Below are 26,393 nucleotides of genomic sequence, written 5' to 3'. Positions count from 1 at the left end.
AGTGCCAGCGAGCTCCTATAGGGGGCAGTGGACAACAAAATAAACATCATGATACTACATTTATGTGCATTTTATTGAAATCCCATATATTTGCTTGGTTAGCAACTTGAACAAATGTGACGTGGTCATTTAGATCACAGGTTTTCAGTCTGTTAGATGCCACGGACCCCCAAATATTATAGCCTAATATCATAAATATGTGTAAAATATGCTATTTATTTTCTATTTTGTTGTGTTTTTTCTTCTATAGTGCTGTGTTGTTAGATGTAGACCTATTATTTATTTGTTTAAATATTTAATTTATTATTTAATATTGTAATCAAAGTTTTTATCTATTTAGCCTACTTTAATTTTATTATTATTATTATTATTATATTTTTTTATCTGTTTTTCTCTAAAGTTTTCCACGGACCCCCAGCACTTGGCCGGACCCCAGTTTGAAACCCCTGATTTAGACCGATTTCTTTTTGCCCAGAACTGAGAATATGCACTTAATACTACAACCAATTTACATGAATGACACTGCAAAACAATGCATTGAAAATAGATCCGCTGTCTCTAAAAAACCAATTAGTTTTTCATTAACTCTGCTTTTTTGAGTGTTATAGTAACTTGTTTACTAACTAGTAAGAGTATCTAGTATGAAATAGGCTTACCACTTACCACTATATGCTGATTAAATGGATAGTTCACCCAAAAATAAAAATTCTGTCACTAATTACTCCCCCTAATGTTGTTCCAAACCCGTAAGAAATCTTCAGAACACAAATGAAGATATTTTTGATGAAATCTGAGAGCTTTCTGTCCCTCCATTGACAGCTACGCAACTACCACTTTGACGCTTCATAAAGTTCATAAAAAGATCGTAAAACGAATCCATATGAATTGAGCGGTTCAGTCCAAATCTTCTGAAGAGATTCTATCGCTTTATATGATGAACAGATTTCATTAAGACTTTTATTCACATATAAAAATTGATCAGGGAACATAAAAAGAAGCTCAACCGAACCTGCTTGACACACGAGAATGAATCTCATTGGCTCTTGCAGAAGCTCAAACGTGATGCGTAACACGAGAATGAATCTCATTGGTTCTCACACTCAATCGACCATGCTTGAGCTTGTGTTTACCACAACTGATGTGAGTTGATGAATGTTGCCTGTTCATCACTTAAGCGATCGAGTATCTTCAGAAAATTGTGACTAAACCGTTCAATTCATATGGATTCGTTTTACAATCTCTTTATTATCTTTTTGAAGCTCAAAGTGGTAGTTGCGTAGCTGTCAATGGAGGGACAGAAAGCTCTCAGATTTCATCAAAAAGATCTTCATTTGTCTTCCGAAGATGAACGAAAGTCTTACGGGTTTGGAACAACATGAGGGTGTGTAATAAATGACAGAATTTTATAATATAATAATATATAATAAATATATTTCAGATTATGTTTATTAATTAATTTCAGCAGGTCGAGTTAAATTCAGTTCATTTAAATGCAAAAGCAATAAAAGTAATTGTCATTTTGGCATCTCATTTTAGTGACGGCACAGATAAAACTGAATTCGCTTCATTTAAACGAATCGGCTCATGCGGACCCCCGTCGAGCAGAACTAAAACCCGAAGCCTTTGTCTTAGTAGACTCAAAGCCTTGCTAATTAGGCCACCTATACTACTAACAAAGACATTAACATTTTAAAATCCTTCTGAATGCGACAGATGTTGAGCGAACACAGTAATTCAATTTCCAACTTATCCCGCTTTCAGCGTGTGTGAATGTGAATGAAACAAGGCGGGGCATATTTATCAGGTCTGTACCCCTTGACCACGCCCCTCCTGTCTGACGTCAGAGGTTTGGTTTGTACTGGCGACGTGCAGCAGAACGCACACCAATACAACCACGCGCATGAGGAGCGCGCCTGCGGGATGGAGCGCGCGCGGCACGATCCCAAACCCATCCGTTTATTTAACGGAGAAAGGGTGAAAATACTTGTATGATGAAACGGATACGATTGTTGGTTTGCGTTTGTTGAGGCTGACACGTTGTGCGTGGATCAACGTGAAAGTTATCCGCAGGAACGCGTGGGGAAGGACACGATTTAAAGGGCCAGCAGCGCGCAAACGAGAACATGGAGCGATGCCCTACTGTTTTGGATCCAGACCGGGATAAACAGTATTGCGAGCTGTGTGGCAAGATGGAAAACCTTTTAAAGTGCGGTCGGTGCCGGATCTCCTTCTACTGCAGCAAAGAACATCAGAAACAGCACTGGAAAAAACATAAACTCACCTGCAGAGAGGCTGAAAAGACCCAGATTGAGGCACAAACTCCACAGCTGCAGGAGAAACCAGCTGATCCAACACTGTTCACCAGAAGTGAAAGCTCAGAAACTGACAGCAGCAACACACAACACAAACCCCAAACACTAAAACTGGCCACTGAGTACATAATCCCGTGTATGAACAAACATGGCATTTGTGTCGTGGACAACTTTCTGGGTGAAGACATCGGACTGTCCATTTTAGATGATGTGAAAGCTCTCCATCAGGCTGGTAAATTCACTAACGGACAGCTGGTGAGTCAGAAAAGTGACTCTTCTAAGGACATAAGGGGGGATAAAATCACTTGGATCGAGGGGAAGGAGCCTGGATGCGAGAAGATCTGCTTCTTAATGAGTCGCATGGATGACCTGGTCAGGAATTGCAATGGAAATCTGGGAAACTACACTATTAATGGAAGGACTAAAGTAAGTATGTGTCAAGGATGCTTTACTAACACGGCTCCTCATGTCATCGTGGTTTTGAAGGCTTCACGCATCGTCCGTTCAATCTGCTAATAGCCGGTTTTGTTGAAACTTATGCATTTGGATTTTTATTATTTTGTATTGGTGTTTTTTCAGTGGATGATGCAGGGTGGCCAATGGCTGATATAAGATGAAGATGCATCTGCTCCATCTTAATTATGTCCAGGTTTTCCAGTTACTAGCCACTCAGCATTTTCACTGGCCACAATTTTGACATCGATATACCATGGGGAAAAACTGCCATATATATATATTTATTAATATCTCATAATTTGGGCGCAGGTTTATTAACCTGACGCACTGATCCATTATACATGCATTTTCTTTCTCAACTGTTTACGTTCACTTAAAACATAACTGAGTGTGTTGAATACTCACCAACTCAGCATTTTGACATTATTTTGTGTGCATTTGAATGTTTAAGCGCAATAAGCAGCGAAAAAGACTCAATTTAGTGCTGAGAGGCTTTATATGCGCGCGAACTTTCGGTGTGTGAGCACAAAATCTGCAGGAATAAGTAAAATTATGCACAATACGTGCAATCCCTTGCCGAAATTCAAGCCCTGTAACACCAACAATATTCATCCAGAGCAAATGCAACGAGTGAGTGAGGAGAGGCGGGTTTGTGTGTCACTCGCATTCGGAGAGATGAGAGAGAGAGAGAGAGAGAGAGAGAGAGAGAGCGAGAGAGAGAGAGAGAGAGAAAGTGAAGCAAGTGCAGCGTTTCAGATATTTCAGTATTGATATTGAAAAATCTATATTTTTGACAACACTACATTGCACTTAGTTTATTATTTTAGATGCCTTAAATATATTATATTTTATATATATATATATATATATAATATCGAAACTATAAAACAACACAAATGGAAGGATGGGGACTGTGCAAATATTTATGGTGAAAACACTTTCCAGTTCCAGCTCGACACACCGTGAACATGTTCTCAACCGACTTCATGAGGTGCATTCTGGGAAGTTGATGTGTGCTGCACATATATGATGATTTTCCTTCTCTTGCACACGCTTGCTTGATTAACAAAAGCCAGAATTTCAATATCATCTGATAAATGCTTAAATATTGGCTTGTTCAATCAGTCTGTTACCATTTCGTATGGATACTTTTTGACTTATACTGTTGGATGTCTTATTACTGAGTAATTATAGTGAAAACGACATGTGAGCTGGAATTATTTTGGTTAAATTCAGTGCGTCATTTCCAGAGTAACTGCATCCTTGCAATTTCTTTTTGGCAAGTGATTTATTCCTTTATTTTTGGGTTGGGTAGGAAAATGATACTTTCAGCACAGAAAATTACAGTGAATATTTATATTCAGATTTTTATGTTACCCTCGTACAGTGGTGTAGTTGAGCAGTTTGCACACTTTAAAGATGATCACTGCAACATAAGCAGTGATGGCAGTTACCTAACCTGAAAAACCTTTGTGCATTAGCTGGAATATTGTGGTGCATGTGGCATTTGTTGTGCCTTTTAGAGTAACACTTTCGCTTTTTCTTTGTCATTTGAAAAACTGCCTGTAACATTAATAACAAGGTCGTAGATTTGATTGCAGGGAGTGCATGATTTGATATAATAAACGCAGAACAGAAACAGAAAGTCTAAATCAGTCCCCGTTTCTGTGTATGTTCTACCTCCGAACTTGCCATGACAGTCGATGCAACAAAAAAAAGAACAAAAAAACCCAAACGATTATTTCTCAGATAAAGCAGTTTGGAAGTCAAACTTGTGCAAGTCTTTTATTTTTTCTATGCTCTCATGATGATATTCTAACACTCTAAAGTCTAAACACACTTGACTGAATTTGTTTTTCACGGTCATAAAAAAATTCATACATGATTGTGCTTAAATACCTCAATATTATCACATCTAACATATATATATATATATATGAAGAGTTCATCTGAAATTTTCTTCTAGAATGATAATTTTTATCAAGCTTATATTTAAGTTCAGCAATTTCACTTAAATGGCAGTGAAAATGACCTATTAATTGTCATTTAAGTGAAATATACCTAACTTAAATATACAAGCTTGATAAAAATTATAATTCTAGAAGAAAATTTCAGATGGCACTTAGAGGCTTTTGCATCTGAACTCTTCATATATATATATATATATATGCATACACACACACACACACACACACATACTGTATATGCATACACACGTACATACATACACAAACTTTTATGTTAGATGCATTTGAAAGCACTAATATAAACATGTTTTTTAATGCATGAGTTGGAGAGGATAGTAAAGAAAAAGCAACACCTTCAGCAGTTTAAAAGCATGTTTTGATCACCACATGATTACATTTCTGTAAGAGTTTGATGACTTCACTTTTATTGTAAACTGTGGCAAAGAGCAAGAATAAAGTGAGTGGGTGTTAAGGCCACATTTGCATTAGTATGTCGCTGTTTTTAGTGCATCTGAGCCTCTTGCTGGCCTCAGTTTAGCTTTGGCCTTGCGTGTGACCTCAGATCTCACTGTCCCTGAGCATATCAGAGCGACTGACCCGTAAGACCCACAGACACGGAGTAAACCCCGCTAAACCCTCCCTCTCTTTCATATTCAACCGTTACATCAAGTTACCTTGATGTTTAGTGTCTCTGCTTACTACAGTTTCCTTTGCGCTGCTGTGAAGTCCCTCGAAGTAAACACACAATTAAGTTTTGCTGCTGTACCGAGCTCTTTCATAGATCTGGTGATGCTGTCTTTTTCTCTGTAATTTAACATTTACTTAATAAAGTCAGGTTTCCATGACACATTTTTTATGCACATTTATAATATGTGACCCTGGATCACAAAAGTAGTCACGAGTCGCACGGGTTTATCTGTGGCAATAGCCAACAATACATTGTATGGGTCAAAATGATAGATTTTTCTTTTATGGCAAAAATCATTAGGATATTAAGTAAAGATCATGTTCCATGAAGATATTTTGTAAATTTCCTACCGTAAATATATAAAACATTTATTTTTGTGAGTGAATGCAGCACAATCGCCAACATAAATGAACAACTTTAAAGGAGATTTTCTCAATGTTTCGATTTTTTTGCACCCTCAGATTCCAGATTTTCAATAGTTGTATCTCGACCAAATATTGTCCTATCATAACAAACCATACATCAGTGGAAAGCTTATTTATAGCTTTCAGATGATGTATAAATCTCAATTTAAGAAAATTGACCCATGTGACTGGTTTTGTGGTCCAGGGTCACAAACAGACAAACCCAACAGTTTTAAACCCAATGATTGGGTTTGTCCATTTTTGACTCAAACAAGTGTTGAAACAACCCAGCATTTTTTGTAGAAATGTTTTCTTTTTTCTTTTCTTTTTTACAATGCATATAGTTTTAAAGCAGCTTTGAAAATGCCTGTTTCAACGTTACAAGTGCATGTTCTTTAACTTGGCAAAGTAAAGAGATTAAAACATCTGTCATCTTTAGCTTTGCCAAATCACAGTTTTCTAATCCGTTTAAGTGTAAAATATTACGTGCTAATGTTGTTCTCATGCTTTGCCTTGTTTTCCAAGGACGGCACAACTATTTGTGTCTTCTCGCTCTCTGCTCTTTGACCATGAATGTCTCATCATTCATGAGTCTGATCTTACACTGCACGTCTTAGCCAACTTCATGCATTTTGTTACAGAAATATCAACCCTGCAATGACTTACAAGTAGCTTCATCAATGAAGCATTATTTTTCCATGCTTATGAACATATAGCACTCATTTCTCAAAAATATATACCGATAAGTGATAGATGGACATTTTTTACAGTGTAGTCGTCCAAATGATTTGTTCGCTGAAGTATTTTTGTGTGAGAAACATATTGATTTTTAGGTCATTATTCACTGATAGTCAAATCTCTTTTAAACTTGAATGACCCTTTGAGTACGAGACACACGAGAACCAGCGGTGTTGGACGTTATTGACTTCATAACTGAAGCAAACGTTCATTAAAACTTCTCCTTTTGAATTCCACAGAAGAAAGAATGCATACGGGGTTAAAACGTCATGAGCTTATAGTTAATGTTGCCGACAGCCAGTCCTTTACTGTAACGTGACCTGCTTTAATGGTATGCAGCTTTACAATAGCCTCTCTGTGTACACACTTCATTGTGTGTGTGTGTGTGTGTGTGTGTGTGTGTGTGTGTGTGTATGTGTGTGTGTGTGTGTGTGGATCTATGCAAACAATGCTTATGGAGAGAGTCCTGCTTTTACCGACTTTTGACCCAATTTTGCAACAAGTCATGTGGATTTGGCTTTTTTCTGTGTGTGGCTGCATTAAGACCAATCTAACAACAGTCAATGAAGGAAAAAAAAAAGAGGAAGACTTTTAATCACGCAATCCTCTTTAGTGACACTGATGGTCGAAGAACCTTTAAAGGCACACTATGTAAGATTTTTGGATCAAAATATTCAAAAACCACTTGAACAATGCTATATATTTATTTTGTTGATTTGTGTACTTACATTATCCCAAATGTTTCTAAGAATGTTTAAATACAGAGAAATAAGCGGTTTTAACATATCAATGACATCATACCCACGTTACCCTCGATTTACGGTTATATTTGGTAGAAACCTTGGAAACACCAAAGACGCTTAAATATGTTTTATCAGATGGGTGAGCAACTATTACATTCATCGACAGAAAACAAATCATTGTGTTATACAGCTCAACACAGTTTGTTTGAATCTCGTTTTCTTGATTTACCGCGAGTACCATGTTTTACCATACACTCAACCCAAATTTGGGTCAAATATGTAATATGTATATATAATTTTTAAGTTAAAGTTTTTAACCCAATGGTTGGGTTTGTCCATATTTGAGCCAAATTTTGGTTAAAACACTGCATTTTTTAGAGGGTACCTAATATTGCTCTAGCTCACTGTAGTGTGTAACAAGTGTAGACAGAGTAACAGAGTAGCATTATAACATCTTTCAACACACTCAGATTCATCTAATGATAAATGATAAAACAGTGCTGCGTTATCCAACATACGTATGACTGGAAGAAGCAGAAGTCTGTGGTGTAATAAAAGCTCAACTGTGTGTCGCACTCGTCTCTCATTAGCAATCGCTCCAGCGGCCTCGTTCCTCTCCAACGATTTTCGTAACGTTAATAAATCTTTAATACATTACCGGTCATCCATGAATATAATTTCATCCCCGAGTCCATCGTATTCTCCACCGGCTGTAGAGGCGAAGACAAAAACTCAGAAGATTCTGCAAGGCGTCATCAAGCTACACCTTTGTTTTGAGTGAGCGACCTCTAGTGGTGAAAAGTTACATAATGTGCTTTTAACATCCACGGAATCTTTACATTCCACAAAAGGTTCTTTATAGTGATGATGACAGTTTGAAATGTTCTTCGGAATCTTTGGGGAACCAAAAATGGTTCTTCTATGGAGAATCCATTACTTCAACAAGCTCTTTATATCTGCATTAAATTATTACATTGTTTAATATATTTTTAGCTAACTGTGATTTTGTATATGTACATTTCTGAAATGCATAACTTAGAAAGTTTCCTCTGATAACAGATCACTCTAAATTGTAATTTGAACTCATGCATTTTCTGTAAAGCTGCTTTGAAACGATGTGTATTGTGAAAAGCGCTATACAAATAAATGTGAATTGAATTGAACTGCTGCGCAAACCTGCTTTAGGAACCTTTATTTTTAAGAGTGTGGGTTTGGTGATCTAATGCATTGTTTAAATGTCTTTTGCATGTTAAGCTGTTTGGTTGTGAGTTCCCGAGGCAGAGATCCAAGATCCGTCTTGAGAAAAGAGTGTGTTGTTCTGGCAGTTTGCAGCTGTAGAGGCGAATAGGAAAAGAGGATGCCGGAGGTGCTGGTGTCATGGGAATGCCAAACATCTTAAAGCATAATCACTCAACTTTCTCCAGTTAATAAAAAGGTAGAGCCAAAGCCCTTCTGACTTAATGTCTAGACGTCTGCGAAATGCTTATCACAAGATCACATACATGTGCGGTTAACAGAACCAAGGGTTTCTGAGAGAAATGGCATGCTTACAGTTGTTGCTGGTGTCTTATGGTTGATTAAATATGAGCAGTATTCAGTGTTGGAGTCTCAAGAGCCAACATTATCATTGCCTGGGTCTCAAAATATTACTTTATTTGTCTAGGTCTGGGGTTATGATCTCAGACAGCACATTTCCTGAGTGTTAGAGGAGTTAATTATGTTGGCAAGAATTCATTGGCTCTGAACTGATCAGTGGCTCAGATTTGGCTCATTTCATTTCTTCTACCCTTTTTTCTGTTTTTTTCTTTCTTTCTAGAACACACATAGACGATCATTATTTGTATATGCACCACCACTGTGATGCACATCAGTGTAATATTGTTTTCATTTTTTCATGACAACTAATGAAATTAAGTTCAAATGTTCAAATTTGTAGCATAAACACCAATTTTTAAGTTCATTACTCAAAAACTGAAACAAATTTGGTGTAGAAACAACTTTCGCTCAGAAATTGCTAATAAATGTCAACAAACAATAACAAAGACATTTAAGTTAAATGTGAAATTTGACATAGAAAAACTTAAATAATATTAACTTGTAAAATGTTTTATTTTTCAAGGTTCTAAATTTTATGGTACTAAATCTTTGTGCACAGACCTGAAAATGAAATTTCCAACTTAAACTGTCATAAATCTTGAATTGTTGGTCTCTTTTTTTTTTTTTATGACGACACTTGTTTTTGGAAAAAAAAAGTTTTAAAATGTGAACTTTTTACGTTTATTGTTATAAAAACATTTTGAAAAGGTTTTTGTATGAAATATATATTTTCCAAAACACGTTTACTCTAAAACTGCGTGAAAATCAAAACCATAAATCTAAACAAGTTGTGTTCCAAATTTGTGATTGATATCTTAAAAAATGAGCTTTCAGTCAGATTTTGTTTGGGCGCAGTACCGAACGCTTCCACTAGATGAAATGTTCCCCATTTCCAATGCACTTATTTTTGAATGTGACGATTTGTTTCTTTCAGGGCCATTTAACCTTTTCGAATAATGTCCATGATTTTTTGTGTGTGTTCACATAAAGTGCCAAAACCTTTACCAAGTTTCAAACCAATGCATAAGTTCCATGCATTAGTCAAAAATGACAAAGAGCACCCGAGGGTTAAAAGGTTATTAACCAGTCATATTTTGGGGTTAGGACTGTGTTCAGGGTCTTGACCAACAATTTTCCCTCTGATTTCCGGGATAGATGACGGTTAGGGATTGTATGATACTAAAGTTGTTCCAGGATTATGGGTTATTCTCACTTTGAATCTCTGGTGTTTGCTTTCTTCATCCTCCTTTTCCTCCTGCTTTGGACAATATTCTGTCCCGAGGGTCTGTGTATTTGATATCATCACTCTAAAATATATCTAACACATATATCTATCAATCATTAAAGGGATAGAGATAGTTAACCCAAAAATGAATTCTTCAAAATATCTTTCAGTTCAGCAGAAGAAAATAAGTTAAAGTAAGACAGATTTTCCATTTTTAGGTGAACTATCCCTTCAAGCCCTAAGGCTCAGTTTCTTTTCCTCAAGCCTCCAAGTTTTGTCCAAAAAAAAAAAAAAAATGATGCAAATAATATGCATAAGTTTTTATGCATCATTTAACTAAATAAATAAACTAATAAAGTTACTGTTATTTGTTTTATACAAGGAAATTTACAAGATTCTGAAAATGTATGCAGTGCCCTCGCTGACTTTTGAGTGCTAAGGTTCTCAGTTTATTTGTGCATTTATTATTATTACGTTTACATGATTTATTTTTGGAGTTTTGTTTGAGTCAGCGAAGGTTACTGAGCGTGTGCTTCGTATCGGACACAAAAATAAACAGTGGCGCGAGTCTCCGACTCTGTCAAACTTCTCTTATCAAACAATCAAACAAAATATTATTGTTTCAATAATCAGTTGTTTTGGAGGAGCCTAAAAGCTTTGATTGTCCATAAAATGGTTTATTGGCAAAACAAATGCCCTTTTTCATCTGGCAGCTGTTTTTCAGATTAATAATGTCGAGTCATATTCGTTTCATTTGTTGAACAGTGACACGTCCTCATTTATTTGCTGGTAGAGTTTGGTTCAACCAATGCGTGTAACAAGTCGAGTTTGAATGTGGCTTTGAGTTTAACAAGTCTTCCAAATGCATATATCATATATGTGAAGGATTTGTGCAGACTTGATAATGATGAGTTGTTGTTGTTTTTTCTTTTTACATTAAGTAAGTCAGTGTTTGTTCAATAAGATATTTTCCTATAACATTTCAAGGCTGTCAGAGACGTCAATGACAGCGTTTCCCGCAGAACTGCACCATGCAACAATTTTAACTCTAACCACATTTGCTATGAAAATTAATGCAATTTGGAATAAAACTATGCATGTCTAGATACACTTTAAGGCGTATCATGACTTGGAAACAAAGGATATGCTGAGAAAAAAGTATTTTTTCTGCAATGCAATTAAATGTAACTTGACACCCTTGCCTCATTTAGTATACGTGGTTCTATGAATATGCAAATGAGCCCCGCCTCCACTCACTCACTCAGCTCAGAGATCCACTGGTTGACGATCACACGTTGATCTGATTGGTTACAAGGTAGTTTGTGACGTCAGAAACACCAGCGATTTCAAAGCGTGTTTTTGAGACTGTCTTTGGTTCACTGCAGTTTTAAGGAGAAAATACTCAGCAATGGTGTCGACTTATGAATTTACACATGGTTTGTCTTAAAGCATATTAAAAACGCCACATAAACAACATTGAAAGCTTGATTGTTTTACCACAGGGTTATTTGGGGAACCAAAAATGGCCGCTCTACATAGATCTGTCCGTGTGAACACGCTTCAGTAATGAGGGATCCTGCTGTTGGGGTTTTTATGGATCGTAGGGCAGGAACTCTGTTAATATTCGGACATAGTTCTGAAGCGGCTGGAATGTAAACAAAAGCCCTCAGCGTCCGGATCGCCTGTTAATGAGGCCGTCGAGGAACGCGGAAGAATGACAGCGCTAGTATACAGCAACGGCCTCTACACACACACAAACACACTTACAGTAAGGCTGAGGCGTACGCTATCTCACACACACATCTACTGTACGAGAGCCAGCTGCTGAAAAGCTCCGGCACGCTCACCAGCGTGAGTCAGAACTCAAGCATTGAAGACGAGGAAGCCTGATCTGAAGAGCATGAAGCCCGTGGACATGCATTGGCATTTCATGAGGGGCAAAAGAACCTCGTTTGTAGAGTAAAATTGCTTTCTTATTGAATGCATTACTTGGAAAAATAAGTACCTTACCAAATGCATAATTAATGCATGTTGAATGAATGAAATATTGATTTGAGCTGCAGTATAAAATGTAGTCTAGGGGAGACCAGGGGCAGATGTAACATTTGACTTCTAAATTGTATCCGAATATTTCAAAAGGTTTTTGTGTAATAACAACATGACCAAAATTTGTTACAATTGTTTGACCAATCAGAATCAAGTATTTCAGACTTTAATGCGAGTTTAGAAAAAGCACACTGAATTTGTTGATTAAGCTATTCTTTTTTAGTCATTTAAAAAGTATTAAACTCGTAAAAAGTATTTTTTTAAAAAAGTTGCATCAACTTGGATGTTTAAGTCATTTCAACTTAAATTAGGCTTAAACTGACTGATAAGCGAAATGTCTTGTATTTGTTGATTTAGGTTTTTATATATATATATATATTCACCCGATTTATGTATATGTTAATACTTTCTAAATAATTAAAAATACATCTTTTTAAAAAAATCATTAAGTAAAAATGGTATTTGTTGATTTGGTGTTTTTTATATTAACTCCAAAAAATAAAATCTTGTTTTGTGTAAATTTAAACTAATTAAGGGAAAAAAATGGAATTGTAAATTAAGCTATTATTTTTAATCACTTACTGAAATTTGGTGATTTTCTTTTTTAAATTTAGCCTAAGTCCATATTTAAATTATTAAATATACCCAAGTAATTAATATCATATTTTTAAAAAATGCATATTTTAAATCATTTTAAAGTGATGATGATTCATGAAGTGTGTATCCGTTCACACACACACTATCTGCTGAACTTGTCTTCGGCTCCTTTTGTTTTCAGGAGTTTTTACGGGAAGTGTGTGTGGAAAGACATGATGGTCCGTGTGTTTTTGTTTAGTCATTTGGTTTTGAAGTGAAACCCCTCCCACACACACTCGCCCCGTAACTGACCCACGCCGAGAAGAATAGATTTCAGCAACACTGACCTAAAGCTGGGATTTATGAGCACTGTTTCTTTAGCACTAGTGTCCTGTTCTTCTGTGTGCCGGACCGCACACTTTCTTACGCAGTGACAAATACAGTCAAACCAAAATGTATTCAGACACATCTCTCACATTATCACAGTTTATTCACTATAGTTTAGAAAATGGTAATAAAACGCCAAGAATCAGTTGATATTTCACTGGTTTTGTCCATCCTTCTGTTAGATTGTCTCACACATGAATTATGTTGAATATCTGTCAGCTGTTAAATTTAACTACACAATTAGATAATACCAGTTTAGCTCAACCAATTACCAAGCAATGCTTCATTTTGTTCAGTCTGTGTGTAAAAAGAGCATTAGCAATTAAAGAAAAAACACACAAGCAAAACATGATCAGCTCAAAGTGTCGGAATCATTTTTGGTCCCAAATTTTTATACATTTTACTGGTAGTCACTGTATGAAGAATTTTTGGGTATAATATGTCACAGTTTACTTTATTTTGCTATCCTCACTTACATAAATGAACTATAGAGTCCTGCACACACTAGTAAAAAAATATTTGAAAAAAATATCTGGTGTCTGAATATTTTTTGGTTTGACTGTGTGTTTACCCATCTTGAGCCCATCTCGAGACGGGGGGGGGGGGGGGGGGGGGGGGGGGACAAAGAGAAAGAGAAAGAGAGAGCGAGAGGGTGGGGGAGAGAGTGAGTGAGAGAAAGAGAGAGAGAGAGAGCGAGAGAGAGTCCCTCACGCACTGCACGTAGCAGGATCATTAAAACACAGCTTCCTCTGGCTTCAGGCCAACAGCATCCGGGGTTCACATCAGTTCATCTCTGTTTCTCTCACACATGAGGTGGAGGTTTGGCCTCAGATCGAGTCTTCCGTGAGGGTTGAAGCACGACATGTTGTGACGCTCAGGAAAGGATTGCCAGGGTCCAGCCCTCAGACCTCCTGCAGTGTGTGAGACTCGATCTGCACCCATGCTATCCAAACCTATAGGCCAATGCAGTTACTTCTTTACTGACTTAAAATGATTGAATTAAAAAACATATTGTATAACAAAATATATATTTTTATATTTAAGTAAAATGATTTCCTCTAATTAGTAACAAAAATTTGTAAAAAAAAGTATTTATTAATTAATCATTAAAAAGTGAAATGTTATGAAATTAAATTAAACTTGACTTATACATTCAAAAAGTAAATTAAATAGATAGATTTTTCTTGATAAAATTGTATATATTGTACACATTATTTTACTTTTTTATTTATTTTTGCATAATCACCTAAATAATTAAAATCTATAAAAATAACATGTATTTTTAATCATTTAAAAATAATTAAATTTTTTATTGAATATTTATTTATTTTAATAAAAAAATGTTTAAAGTGTATTTTTAATTATTTAAAATTCAATAAACTAATTACATTTTTTTTTAAATATATCAAAATTGTAAAGTATTTTTACATTTTGGTAGTATTTGAACAGGCTTAAATTTATTTATTTATTTATTTTATTATATTTTAGTGTTAAATATTTGTATTGAATTTAGTTTTTTTTTTATTCACCCGAATAATTAAAATAATAATAATAATTTAAAATATTTTTTAATTGTAAAATATTTATACATTTTGGTAATATTTGTATATGGGCTTAAATTTATTAAATTAAAAAAGTTTATTATAATTATTATTTTAGGGGAAATTATTCACCCAAATAACTGAAAAGTAAAAAAGTAAGGACTTTCTAAGTCTGGTTTGTAATAGTGAGATCAACTGATAACATGTAAGCCAAGATAACGTAAAAAAAAATGTTTTGTTAAGAAGCAATTCTTGTGTTTTTACTCAAGCAAATCTGATCAAATGCCTTCATGGGTTCAGAAGAAAAGCGTTTTATTAATGTTCACTCAATCTTAAATCCTTCCATATTGTAAACAAGGGACATAAGAGCAGAAGTGAAGGAAACTGAGATGGATGTTTTCATTCTGCAGGACTGGGATGTTTGTTGCTATAATAATGTGTAGAATGTGGAAAACTTGCGTCATTTCTGTTGTGAGACTTTGACAATGCTGGTTTGGGCTGAAAACATCCCTCTCAACACGTTCACATCATCACATCTGTCCCAGTATTTGAACTGAACGCCACATCCCTCCATATGACCATATGAAGCTTTGCTTTTAACCTAAACCACTTCATCTGAAGTCCACATCTTGAAGGGATAGTTCACCCAAAAATGAAAATTAGCTCATGATTTAAAAAAACTCCTACTTTAATCTGTGGACTCAGTTATTTAACCCACACTTCAAACGCAGGCGCCATCCTGCAATCCAGTCTGCAACCGAGCACAACACTGACTCAGTATCAGCGCTATTCCTGAGTTAAAACTCTTCACAAAACTACAAAACAGTGATGCACATCCTGTGCTCTTGAGTTTAAAGGGATCGTTCACCCAAAAATGAAAATTATCTCATGATTTACTCATCCTCAAGACATCCTAGGTGTATATGACTTTCTTCTTATATTAAAACATGTCCTGGCTCTTCCAAGCTTTATAATGGCTGTTTCTGTTTTGAAGTCCATAAAAGTGACTCTATCCATGATAAAAGTGCATCTATCCATCATAAAAGTGCATCTATCCATCATAAAAGTGCATTCATCCATCATAAAAGTGCATTCATCCATCATAAAAGTGCATCTATCCATCATAACATAAAAGTGCATCTATCCATTATAAAAGTGCATCTATCCATCATAAAAGTGACTCTATCCATGATAAAAGTGCATCTATCCATGATAAAAGTGCATCTATCCATGATAAAAGTGCATCTATCCATTATAAAAGTGCATCTATCCATCATAAAAGTGACTCTATCCATGATAAAAGTGCATCTATCCATGATAAAAGTGCATCTATCCATTATAAAAGTGCATCTATCCATGATAAAAGTGCATCTATCCATGATAAAAGTGCATCTATCCATGATAAAAGTGCATCTATCCATCATAAAAGTGCATTCATCCATCATAAAAGTGCATCTATCCATCATAACATAAAAGTGCATCTATCCATTATAAAAGTGCATCTATCCATCATAAAAGTGCATCTATCCATCATAAAAGTGACTCTATCCATGATAAAAGTGCATCTATCCATCATAAAAGTGCATCTATCCATCATAAAAGTGCATCTATCCATCATAAAAGTGCATCTATCCATCATGACATAAAAGTGCATCTATCCATCATAAAAGTGCATTCATCCATCATAAAAGTGACTCTATCCATCATACTATCCATCATAAAAGTGACTCTATCCATGATAAAAGTGCATCTATCCATGATAAAAGTGCATCTATCCATGATAAAAGTGACTCTATCCATGATAAAAGTGCATCTATCCATCATAAAAGTGCATTCATCCATCATAAAAGTGCATCTATCCATCATAACATAAAAGTGCATCTATCCATCATAAAAGTGCATCTATCCATTATAAAAGTGCATCTATCCATCATAAAAGTGCATCTATCCATCATAAAAGTGACTCTATCCATGATAAAAGTGCATCTATCCATGATAAAAGTGCATCTATCCATCATAAAAGTGCATCTATCCATCATAAAAGTGCATTCATCCATCATAAAAGTGCATCTATCCATCATAACATAAAAGTGCATCTATCCATCATAAAAGTGCATTCATCCATCATAAAAGTGACTCTATCCATAATAAAAGTGCATCTATCCATGATAAAAGTGTATCTATTCATCATAAAAGTGCATATATCCATCATAAAAGTGCATCTATCCATCATAAAAGTGCATCTATCATCATAAAAGTGCATCTGTCCATCATCATAAAAGTGCATCTGTCCATCATAAAAGTGCATCTGTCCATCATAAAAGTGCTTCTATCCATCCATGGATATATGTTATGATGGATAGATGCACTTTTATGTTATGACGGACAGATGCACTTTTATCATGGATAGATGCACTTGTATATTATGACGGACAGATGCACTTTTATGATGGATAGATGCACTTTTATTATGAATAGATGCACTTGTATGGACTTCAAAACAGAAACAGCCATTCACTGCCATTATAAAGCTTGGAAGAGCCAGGACATTTTTGAATATAACTCTGATTGTATTCGTCTGAAAGAAGAAAGTCATATACACCTAGGATGGCTTCAGGGTGAGTAAATCATTTTTTTGGTGAACTATCCCTTTAAGAGTTTGTGTCATTAGGGGCGCACAATCTATTGTAACTATTTTCATTAATGTTGCATTTATGATATTTCAGATCTCAATACTGATGCTTGCATATCAAAATTCTGACTATTTACTCTGTTTTGTTGACAGGCAATGGTGGCGTGTTACCCGGCTAAAGGCACTGGATACGTGCGCCATGTGGACAACCCAAATGGCGATGGGAGATGCGTCACATGCATATATTACCTTAATAAGAATTGGGATGCCAAGGTAAGTGAATCATCTGTAATTCATTGCATCCTATTCTTTTTTTATGATACATAAAATATAACAAAAAATTATACAAAAGGAATACATTGATAGAGCGTGGGTTACAATACAGATAACAATAATCAAAACAGAGAAAAAATAAATTAATAATAATCATTTTTTTAAACAATTATGAAAATAATGAGGTATATACAAATGCAAGTGCACAGAAGACCAGAAAGACGCATATACCTAAGGTGTGTGTATTCATCCATCCCAATACCATTGCATCCTATTCTGAAGAGTTTGATATGAAAGATTGTCTGGCTTTGCCATGTTTAAAGCATGCTTTATCTGTATAAGCGCTACAGAAAGTTGACATGACTCTGACAGTCGGCATGAATGGCGAGCGACTGCATACGTGCCAGTAGGCCTGCTTCATTTCGGCCTAATCCCATTAACCTCAGAGATTGTAATCTCCAGAGAAAACCAGGAGGAGAGTTACTGAAACCGCTTACCGAGTCAGGGAAATGAGGCACGAGACTCATTACACTGGAAAACGACTCGCACATGAACCGTGCAATTAATGCATTATACCTTTTAAATGTGCTTTTTAAAGATTGCATAAATGTCCTGTCGCACAATGCTTTTGTATACCATGCTCGTTGACTATAGTTCGATTTCATACATAAAATCCACCATATTTACCTTTAGTTGCTTGGTTTTGACTCTAACCTGCTGCCTTGGTCCTGTTTTCCTCTGATGGTCTTTTTCAAGAATAGATTTTCAGAAAGCACAAATTATGTTGCATAGCAAAGATAATACTTATAGTTAGTTGCTCCTATACAACTACAGATATTATGGATCTTGAATTTGCTTTAAAATATTTTTTCCCCTTTTCCTCCTTTAAATTACATATACTCATTTCCAGTTTATGTAATTTAATAAGTTAATATTTTATTTGTGAAATACTTGAAATATTCTAAATCTTGTAACAGCTTCTGGGTTGTATGTCAGAACGGAGGCTCACTATTGGCCAGCATCACACACATGACCAAGCGTCGGCCAATAGTAAGCCTCCGTTCTGACGTACAACCCAGAAGCGCTGCGCTGTTACACTACGTGAACTCACTCAGAGAAACACAGAAGAAAATGAAGAGTTGAATAAAGTCGTTATTTTTGCACACTAAAAGTATTCTCGTCGCTTGATAAACTTAAGGTTGAGCCACTGTAGTCACTTGGACTATTTTAAACATTGTCTTTACTAACTTTCTGGGCCGGCAAGTTTCAATAACAGAGAAGCCTATGGAGGAGTGAGACAGCTCTCAGATTTCATCAGAAATATCTTAATTTGTGTTCTGAAGATGAATGAGAGTCTTACGGGGTTGGAACAACATGAGGGCGAGTAATTACTGACAGAACTTTCATTTTTGGGTGAACTAACCCTTTAATAAGCTTCTTCAGCCTTTTGGCATCTCCAGCTTTAACCCCGGCACACTACGGCGTAAAACAGGGCACTATCAACGACACACTGATAGAACATGTGAAGCATCTTGCTACACACTTTGAAGGACCTGAGTCTTCTCAAGAAGTAGAGTCTCTGGCCATTTTTATAGATTGTTCCGGTGATTTTTGTCCAGTCAAGTCTGTCATCGATGTGGATCCCCAAATACCGATAGGACTCCACTGTCTCAATAGCCCTATTCGGACTGGACTAGTTTAACATGGAGAGGAAGGGTAAAGCAATTATTACCAGAGCTTCTCTGTGATTTTAGTAAATAAACTCCTGATGTACTTACAGACTTTCCAATGCCTCGTTTTATGAGTACAGAACCTATTTGTACTACTGTAGAAGTTTGGTGCCAATCTGGGCATTATTAGTGGGGTAATTTACGAAATACATCCTTGGATCCATTAGCGCCTGCACTAAGCCATCCGGCTGATCTCTCTAAATAAGCTCTAACTTTAATAATGTTCAACCAAGGGAATAAAGGCTTCTGGGGGTGTTTGGCTCGAGGTCATGGTGCAAAGGACCCTAGGTTGATTTTACTCCGAACCATCCCTTTAATGCTCTGTGAACTAACATGAACAATCAATGAACAGCTGTATTTTTATTAACTAACATTAACAAAGATAAACAAATACTGTAACAAATGTATTGCTCATGGTTAGTTCATGTTAGTTAATACATTAACTAAATGTTAACTAATGAATCTTATTGTAAAGATCTTACTGACCCCAAACTTTTAAACTTGTAGTGTACGTTGGTTAAGTGACGTTAAATAATGTTTTTGACTTGAATAAAACCAGTTCATTTAGATGTTACCACTTTTTTCAGTGTAGAAAAAATAGCTGACATCACAGCATTTTAAAGTGTACTTCCCTGATGATTTTGCACTTTTGTGCTTGAATGCGCATGCATTGGTGAGCAGTGTGAAGCGTGTGCTCAGCTCCCTGGAGAGAGAGAGAGTGTGTGCATGTGAGCAGTGTGTCGTTCGTGTGAAAGGTTCATATTCTCGCACCCTCGGCGTACAGGTCTTTATCCAGCATCTGGTCTTTTCCTCTCATCCCTGTTCAGGAAGGCCTCGCTCCGCTGTGTTTCCTATCCTAGCCTCCTCCAGACCTGGCCTCTCATTGTTTGTGTCGCTCTGGTATTTTCGCTAATGGAATTTATCATTATCACTAAAAAAGCTCCAGTCACGCACTGCTGAGTCGACTTTATTGTCAGTAGTCACGTTAGCATGATATTATGCGAGTTTATGATTCATAACGGCATCAGAGGAAAATCACATTTATATGGAAAGGGATGATTTATTGTTTCAGAGGGAACATTTTACACCCTAGCAACCACCCAGAACACCCTAGCAAACGCCTAGCAACCAGAAAACAATAGCAACTGATTAGCAACACGCTTGCAACTGCATAGTAACACCCTAGCAATCATCTATCTTCAAGCTCTTAAAACTAACTCAAACTTTCTGGTCGGGCTTTCTTAAACCAAAATACAGTTAGTTGAGATTGTATTTTTTAACCACCCAGAACACCCTAGCAACCATCCAGAAAACCATAGCAACATTGTAGCAACCACCTAGAATACCATAGTAACCACAGAGCAACACCTTAGCAACTGCATAGTAACACCCTAGCAATCATCTATCTTCAAGCTCTTACAAACAAACTCAGGTCAGGCTTTCTTAAACCAAAATACAGTTAGTTGAGATTGTATTTTTTAACCACCCAGAACACCCTAGCAACCATCCAGAAAACCATAGCAACACTGTGGCAACCACCTAGAATACCATAGTAACCACAGAGCAACACCCTAGCAACTGCATAGTAACACCCTAGCAATCTATCTTCAAGCTCTTAAAACTAACTCAAACTTTCTGGTCAGGCTTTCTTAAACCAAAATAAAGTTAGTTGATATTGTATTTTTTAACCACCCAGAACACAGTAGCAACCATCCAGAAAACCATAGCATCTGAATAGCAACACTGCAGCAACCACCTAGAACACCACAGTAACCACAGAGCAACACCCTAGCAACCACCCAGAACACCCTAGCAAACGCCTAGCAACTATCCAGAAAACCATAGCAATTGCATAGCAACACTGTAGCAACCACCTAGAACACCATAGTAACCACAGAGCAACACCCTAGCAACCACCCAGAACACCCTAGCAAACGCCTAGCAACCATCCAGAAAACCATAGCAATTGCATAGCAACACTGTAGCAACCACCTAGAATACCATAGTAACCACTGAGCAACACCCTAGCAACTGCATAGTAACACCCCTAGCAATCATGTATCTTCAAGCTCTTACAAACGAACTCAAACTTTCTGGTCAGGCTTTCTCGAGCCAAAATACAGTTAGTTGAGATTGTATTTCTTCAGAGGTGGACAAAGTACACAACTTCCTTACTTGAGTGAAAGTACAGATACTACTGGTCAAATATTACTCCGTTACAAGTAAAAGTTGTAAAGACCGATTCTTACTTAAGTAAAAGTACAGAAGTACTCGTTTTTAAAAGTACTTAAGTATCAAAAGTAAAAAGTAAATGTCAATGCATTGTTTTATTATTGTTGCATTGTTGAATGTAATACTTACAGTCCCTTATGCCTCTGAATCTATGCCTGCCTACCCTCATATCAATATCACATTTACCGTATTTCTAGAACACAGTTCCAGTAGTGGGATTGAATGTGAGATTGAATAAGTGCACTCAATAACGTCTACAATGGTTTTGGACACCCAAATGGCTGTCCCCTCAAATAGTGCCCTTGGCTTAGTTTTTTGGCTTTGACGTCAACCCGACTTACATTTCCAACCAAAATCCAACGTCTGTCCGGCGTCGGGTTCTGACGTAAATCTGATGTCGGGTTTTGGCGTAAATCTGATGTCGGGTTTTGGCGTAAATCTGACGTCGGGTTCTGACGTCAACCCGACTTTCATTTCCAAACCACAATCATCCCCTGACTGATGTTACTACTTTCTACTCAAGGACCTTGACAGAAATGTAGTGGAGTAAAAAGTATGATATTTGTCTTTCAAATGTAGTGAAGTTAAAGTAAAAAGTTTCCAAAAAAGATAATACTCAAGTAAAGTACAGATACTCAAAAAGTGTACTTAAGTACAGTACTCAAGTAAATGTACTTTGTTACTGTCCACCTCTGTATTTCTTATGTACCTTTTGTCTATAACTAAAGCTCATAAGTGATTGATGTTATTCTGTGTCTTTAGGATCACGGAGGCATACTGCGGATATTTCCAGAGGGAAAAGCCCAGTTTGCGGACATCGAACCCAAATTTGACCGCTTGCTTTTATTCTGGTCTGACAGACGAAACCCTCACGAGGTCCAGCCTGCGTACGCTACAAGGTATTCATGCACAAACACACACACACATGCATTTTCATCTTTGTCTAGTCATTTTTTCCCCTTTATAACTCATAAACTTCTCCTGTGTTTATAGATATGCCATTACCGTGTGGTATTTTGATGCTGATGAGCGGGCGAGAGCTAAAGAGAAGTACCTCACAGGTAATTTCACCCAAAAATAAAACCTGTAATTATTCGCTCACCCTGAAGTCGTTCCAAACCTGTATGCTGTTATTAAAGAGGATGTATGAGCAGCATATCTTTTAAATATAACAACAGTTCAGAGTCAGCACGTCTGTCGAGCTCCAAAAAGGACCATATTGTTTTTGTACTATGAGTCTGTACAGTTGTAAAGTCTTCTGAAGTCATATGATAGATTTGTGTGAGGAACAGACTGAAATTGAATTCGTTATTCTCACAATATCTTCCTCTCTGCCTTCAAATCTTGTTCTCTATCCTGAATATTCAAACTGAGAACATGATTTGGTGTGAAAATCAATTTCAAGTGCCATAAGTCTTTAATATTATTAACCCTCTGGTGCTCTTCGGTAATTTTTGACTGAAAAATTCAACTTTTTTTGTATTTTTTACTTTATCAGAATGGTATGAAACTTGGTAAAGGCTTTGGCGCTTGCTGTTTGATCACACACACAAAAATCATGGTCATGATTCAAAAAGGTTAAATATTCCTGAAAAAAATAGTCACACTTGTATTGTTCGCGGTCAAAAATAAGCGCATTTCATCTAGTGGAAGCGTTTGGTACTGCGGCCAAACAAATGGCTTTGATTTTCTCGCAGTTTTAGAGTAAAACATGTTTTGGAAAATATATATTTAATATAAAAATTTAAAATAGTATGCATTTTTCATCACAAACATAAAATGATATAACTTTAAGTTCTCTTTATTTCACTTCAGCAATAATCTGTCAAGTGTCGTCTTTAAAAAGAGACCAAACTTCAGTCTGTGATCCAAAGAATTCAAGATTTACGACAGTTTACGACATTATAACTACTGCATAAATATAATTTAGTACGATAAAATCCCCTAAAAATACAAAATATTAAATAAAAAGATTATAGCATGACCATATTCTACATCCCTTAATCATCCAATATCTAAACTTAACAACTACCTTCCTAACTATTAATAAGCAGTAATTAGGAGTTTATTGAGGTAAAAGTCGTAGTTAATAGTGAGAATTGGACCCTAATCTAAAGTGTGACCAGAAATGTTTTCAGTGATTTTTGACCGCCAAGCGAAGAGCACCAGAGGGTTAAAAATGTGTTGAATATTTTTTAAGTGTATTGCGTAGTTGTGCTTGGAGTCAGTTGTTTTATTTGCAATAATAGTGCAATGAAACATGCCAAATTGTGTCGATATCATTTTTGGCCAGGCTGTCATTCAAAGAAATTATGAACACATGCAACAACAAGGGAGAACCAACGAAATATTAATATCTAATTATGTTGTAGTCAATGTATGCTTTTTCCAGTGAGCTTTTTTTTTTTTTTATCTACATTATTTTTCTTCTTCTTTTTCTTCTTCTTCTTCTTCTTATTATTATTATTGCATAGTAAAATAAAACCTGTAGCTCTACCTGGCTTCTTTGCCAAATAATTTTGTCAGATAAATACCGTAACCAAGTTTAGTGTTTTGTTCTTCCCTCATTTAAAATAATTTGCTCATATTTTGATGGTTTAATCAAACTTGTAAAGTCATTAAAAACAAATATCCCCTCCGGACGCCCTTTTAGCCTCTACTGTATGTTATTTGAGAGCTTTGAGGATAGAAGATTATCAGGAAATAATTACTTAAATTTCCTCACAGAAAGCATCATGTGCTCATTTAGTTAGAAGATAAAAGAGTGGTATAATGCCCTTTTCACAAGATGTAAAATAAGTCTCTGATGTCCCCAGAGTGTGTGTGAAGTTTTAGCTCAAAATACCCCGCAGATATTTTTATATAGCATGTTAAAGTTGTCACTTATTGAGGGTGAGCAAAAACGCACCATTTTTGTGTCTGTTCCTTTAAATGCAAATGAGCTGCTGCTCCCGGTACAGGGGGCGGAGCTACAAGAGCCTGTGTCCTTTTACCTCACACACACATGCACTGAAAATTTCAATGTTTATGTTGAAACCTAAGTCAGACAATGATGGAGAGACTCAAGAAGAAGTGACAACATGTAGAAGCAACAGGACATTTCTGAATGGTTAGTTGATGAATTTATGTAGTTTATGTGTAGTATCTTCTAGTCATTGATTAGCATATTCTGTCTTGATAATCTATAAATCGCGTTCAGGGGGCGGGGTTTATGTAAATTCTAGGGTTGGTGATGTCACTAACCCGGGAGGAATGTGGTGTAGTCTCTACCAGCCGTTTGTTGTCGTCCTTAAAAAGCGATTTCTTTAAAAGCAAATATCTCCCTTTGCTTTGAACTTTGAGCGTCGTAACTTTGCAGATGTTGTTTATGCTCAAACAGCAACATTACACACTAACTATAGTTAAAAAAGTATAATCATAATCAACCATCCCTTTAAAATAGAAATTGTGTCAAACTCTGAGGGTAAATGTAAAGGGTAAATTCTTTCCTCCTGGTTTTCTTTTTGTAAAGGTGCTGGTGAAAAAGGAGTGAAGGTGGAGCTAAACAAGCCGTCTGAACCAAGCTAATCAAAGTGCCATTAATCCAGACTTTTCCTGGTTACATGCTGCGTGGAAAAAGAAGAAGAGGGATTCGGAAAAGGCAGCGGGTGTCCGTGACGAAGCAAGAGAAGGAGAGGAGGATTGAATTAATAGAGATTAAAGCTCTGCAGAATTCAACCACAGTTCCTGGAAAACCAGCTAACTTTGAATATGACGACTGAATTTTACTTTTAAAAAGGTACAGTATTCTGGATTTCATTCTCATGTGACTGGAGTCACAGTGCTTCGGAGGAATGTTTCAAATGTTAAAAGGAGAAATCAATTTTTTTTGGCTTTTGGATCTGGGACGAGTTTCTGCATTTCGACCTGATCTTTATGAATCAAGTCGCACATCTATGCATGATCTTTCTCATAACCACTGATCAGATTGTCTGTTCGTACTGAAATGCACCCAGTGCCAGCGAGGTAGTGGACTTTCGGCATGTGTATTCTGGCAGATGCATCATGGGAATGTCATCTGCAATCCTACAGCTTAACTTTGTTACATGCACAGGGCCATGACCTGCAAGTTATTGTTTAAATTCATCAAAATAAAAGCCTGTTTGCATTTTACACATTGTTGCATTTGTAAATATTAATTTTGTAATATGTGATTTTGCTTATTTTTCCTGCTGTCGGTTATACTCGTGTGCTTGAACGCTTAAATATTTGATATTTCACCATCTGCTGCTGCACAATAACAGCTCTTTACTAATCAAAATACAAAATATTAATTTCAGATCAAAATCAACAAAGTTGGTGTTTTAAATATGGAATAAATGACAGAATATTAACTGGCCAGATTTTTGTAACCATCTTCAGCATTTAATAGGCTGATGTACACAAAAACGTGAGATTCACTGAGACTTTATATGCCTCATCTTATCTCGGCTCTTTTACGGGTCTTTAGGGAAATGAGGAACAACAGATGGAAATGGCCAAACTCTGCCGCCTTGTGGCAAACACAGTATGTACATTCATAAATCAGGTGAGAAAATCTACAGCCATGGTAAAATACCCCGTGATAACAGATATCTAGGTTTTAATTTGTATTTTTAGTTATAAAAGATAGTAAGTAATTTAAGAATTCCTAAACATTGAACAAATGCAGTCTATCTAAAAGTAATATTCAGGTAAAAATATTACATGAATAAAGTAATCGATTGTAAAACAAATCATTCCATCACAATTGGATATCTGAAAAATAATTTATTTTCTTTTTTGACAATTCAGATTAAAGCTATAATATGTAAGATTTTTGTAATAAA

The 26,393-nt window shown here is 36.1% G+C and overlaps 1 protein-coding gene across 2 annotated transcripts; it reads left to right on the top strand.

Annotated features, from left to right (window-relative positions):
* Window positions 1-1,842: 1,842 nt before the first annotated feature.
* On the top strand, window positions 1,843-25,698 carry egln1a (egl-9 family hypoxia-inducible factor 1a). Of its 2 annotated transcripts, XM_084093977.1 has the most exons (5): window positions 1,843-2,738; window positions 17,465-17,584; window positions 22,309-22,445; window positions 22,540-22,607; window positions 25,058-25,698. In XM_084093977.1, the coding sequence occupies exons 1-5, from the start codon at window positions 2,124-2,126 to the stop codon at window positions 25,111-25,113; spliced, it is 996 nt and encodes a 331-aa protein (XP_083950103.1). In that variant the 5' UTR covers window positions 1,843-2,123; the 3' UTR covers window positions 25,114-25,698. The 2 variants fall into 2 exon arrangements, with proteins under 2 accessions (XP_083950103.1, XP_083950104.1); XM_084093978.1 differs by lacking the exon at window positions 17,465-17,584 and having other exon boundaries at window positions 1,874-2,738.
* Window positions 25,699-26,393: the final 695 nt, after the last annotated feature.

The sequence above is a fragment of the Abramis brama genome, assembly GCF_963993115.1.
Source record: "Abramis brama genome assembly, chromosome: 19".
In the NCBI taxonomy this organism is placed as follows: domain Eukaryota; kingdom Metazoa; phylum Chordata; class Actinopteri; order Cypriniformes; family Leuciscidae; genus Abramis; species Abramis brama.
The sequence above is the reverse complement of the archived record's forward strand: the minus strand, read 5'-3'. Positions and strand labels throughout refer to the sequence as shown.

Excerpts from the sequence above, each read along its gene's own strand:
- egln1a (XM_084093977.1), top strand. The coding sequence starts at position 2,124 with ATGGAGCGATGCCCTACTGTTTTGGATCCAGACCGGGATAAACAGTAT. Across the intron at positions 17,585-22,308 it reads ATAAGAATTGGGATGCCAAG|GATCACGGAGGCATACTGCG; the intron begins GTAAGTGAATCA and ends CTGTGTCTTTAG. Across the intron at positions 22,446-22,539 it reads CAGCCTGCGTACGCTACAAG|ATATGCCATTACCGTGTGGT; the intron begins GTATTCATGCAC and ends CTGTGTTTATAG.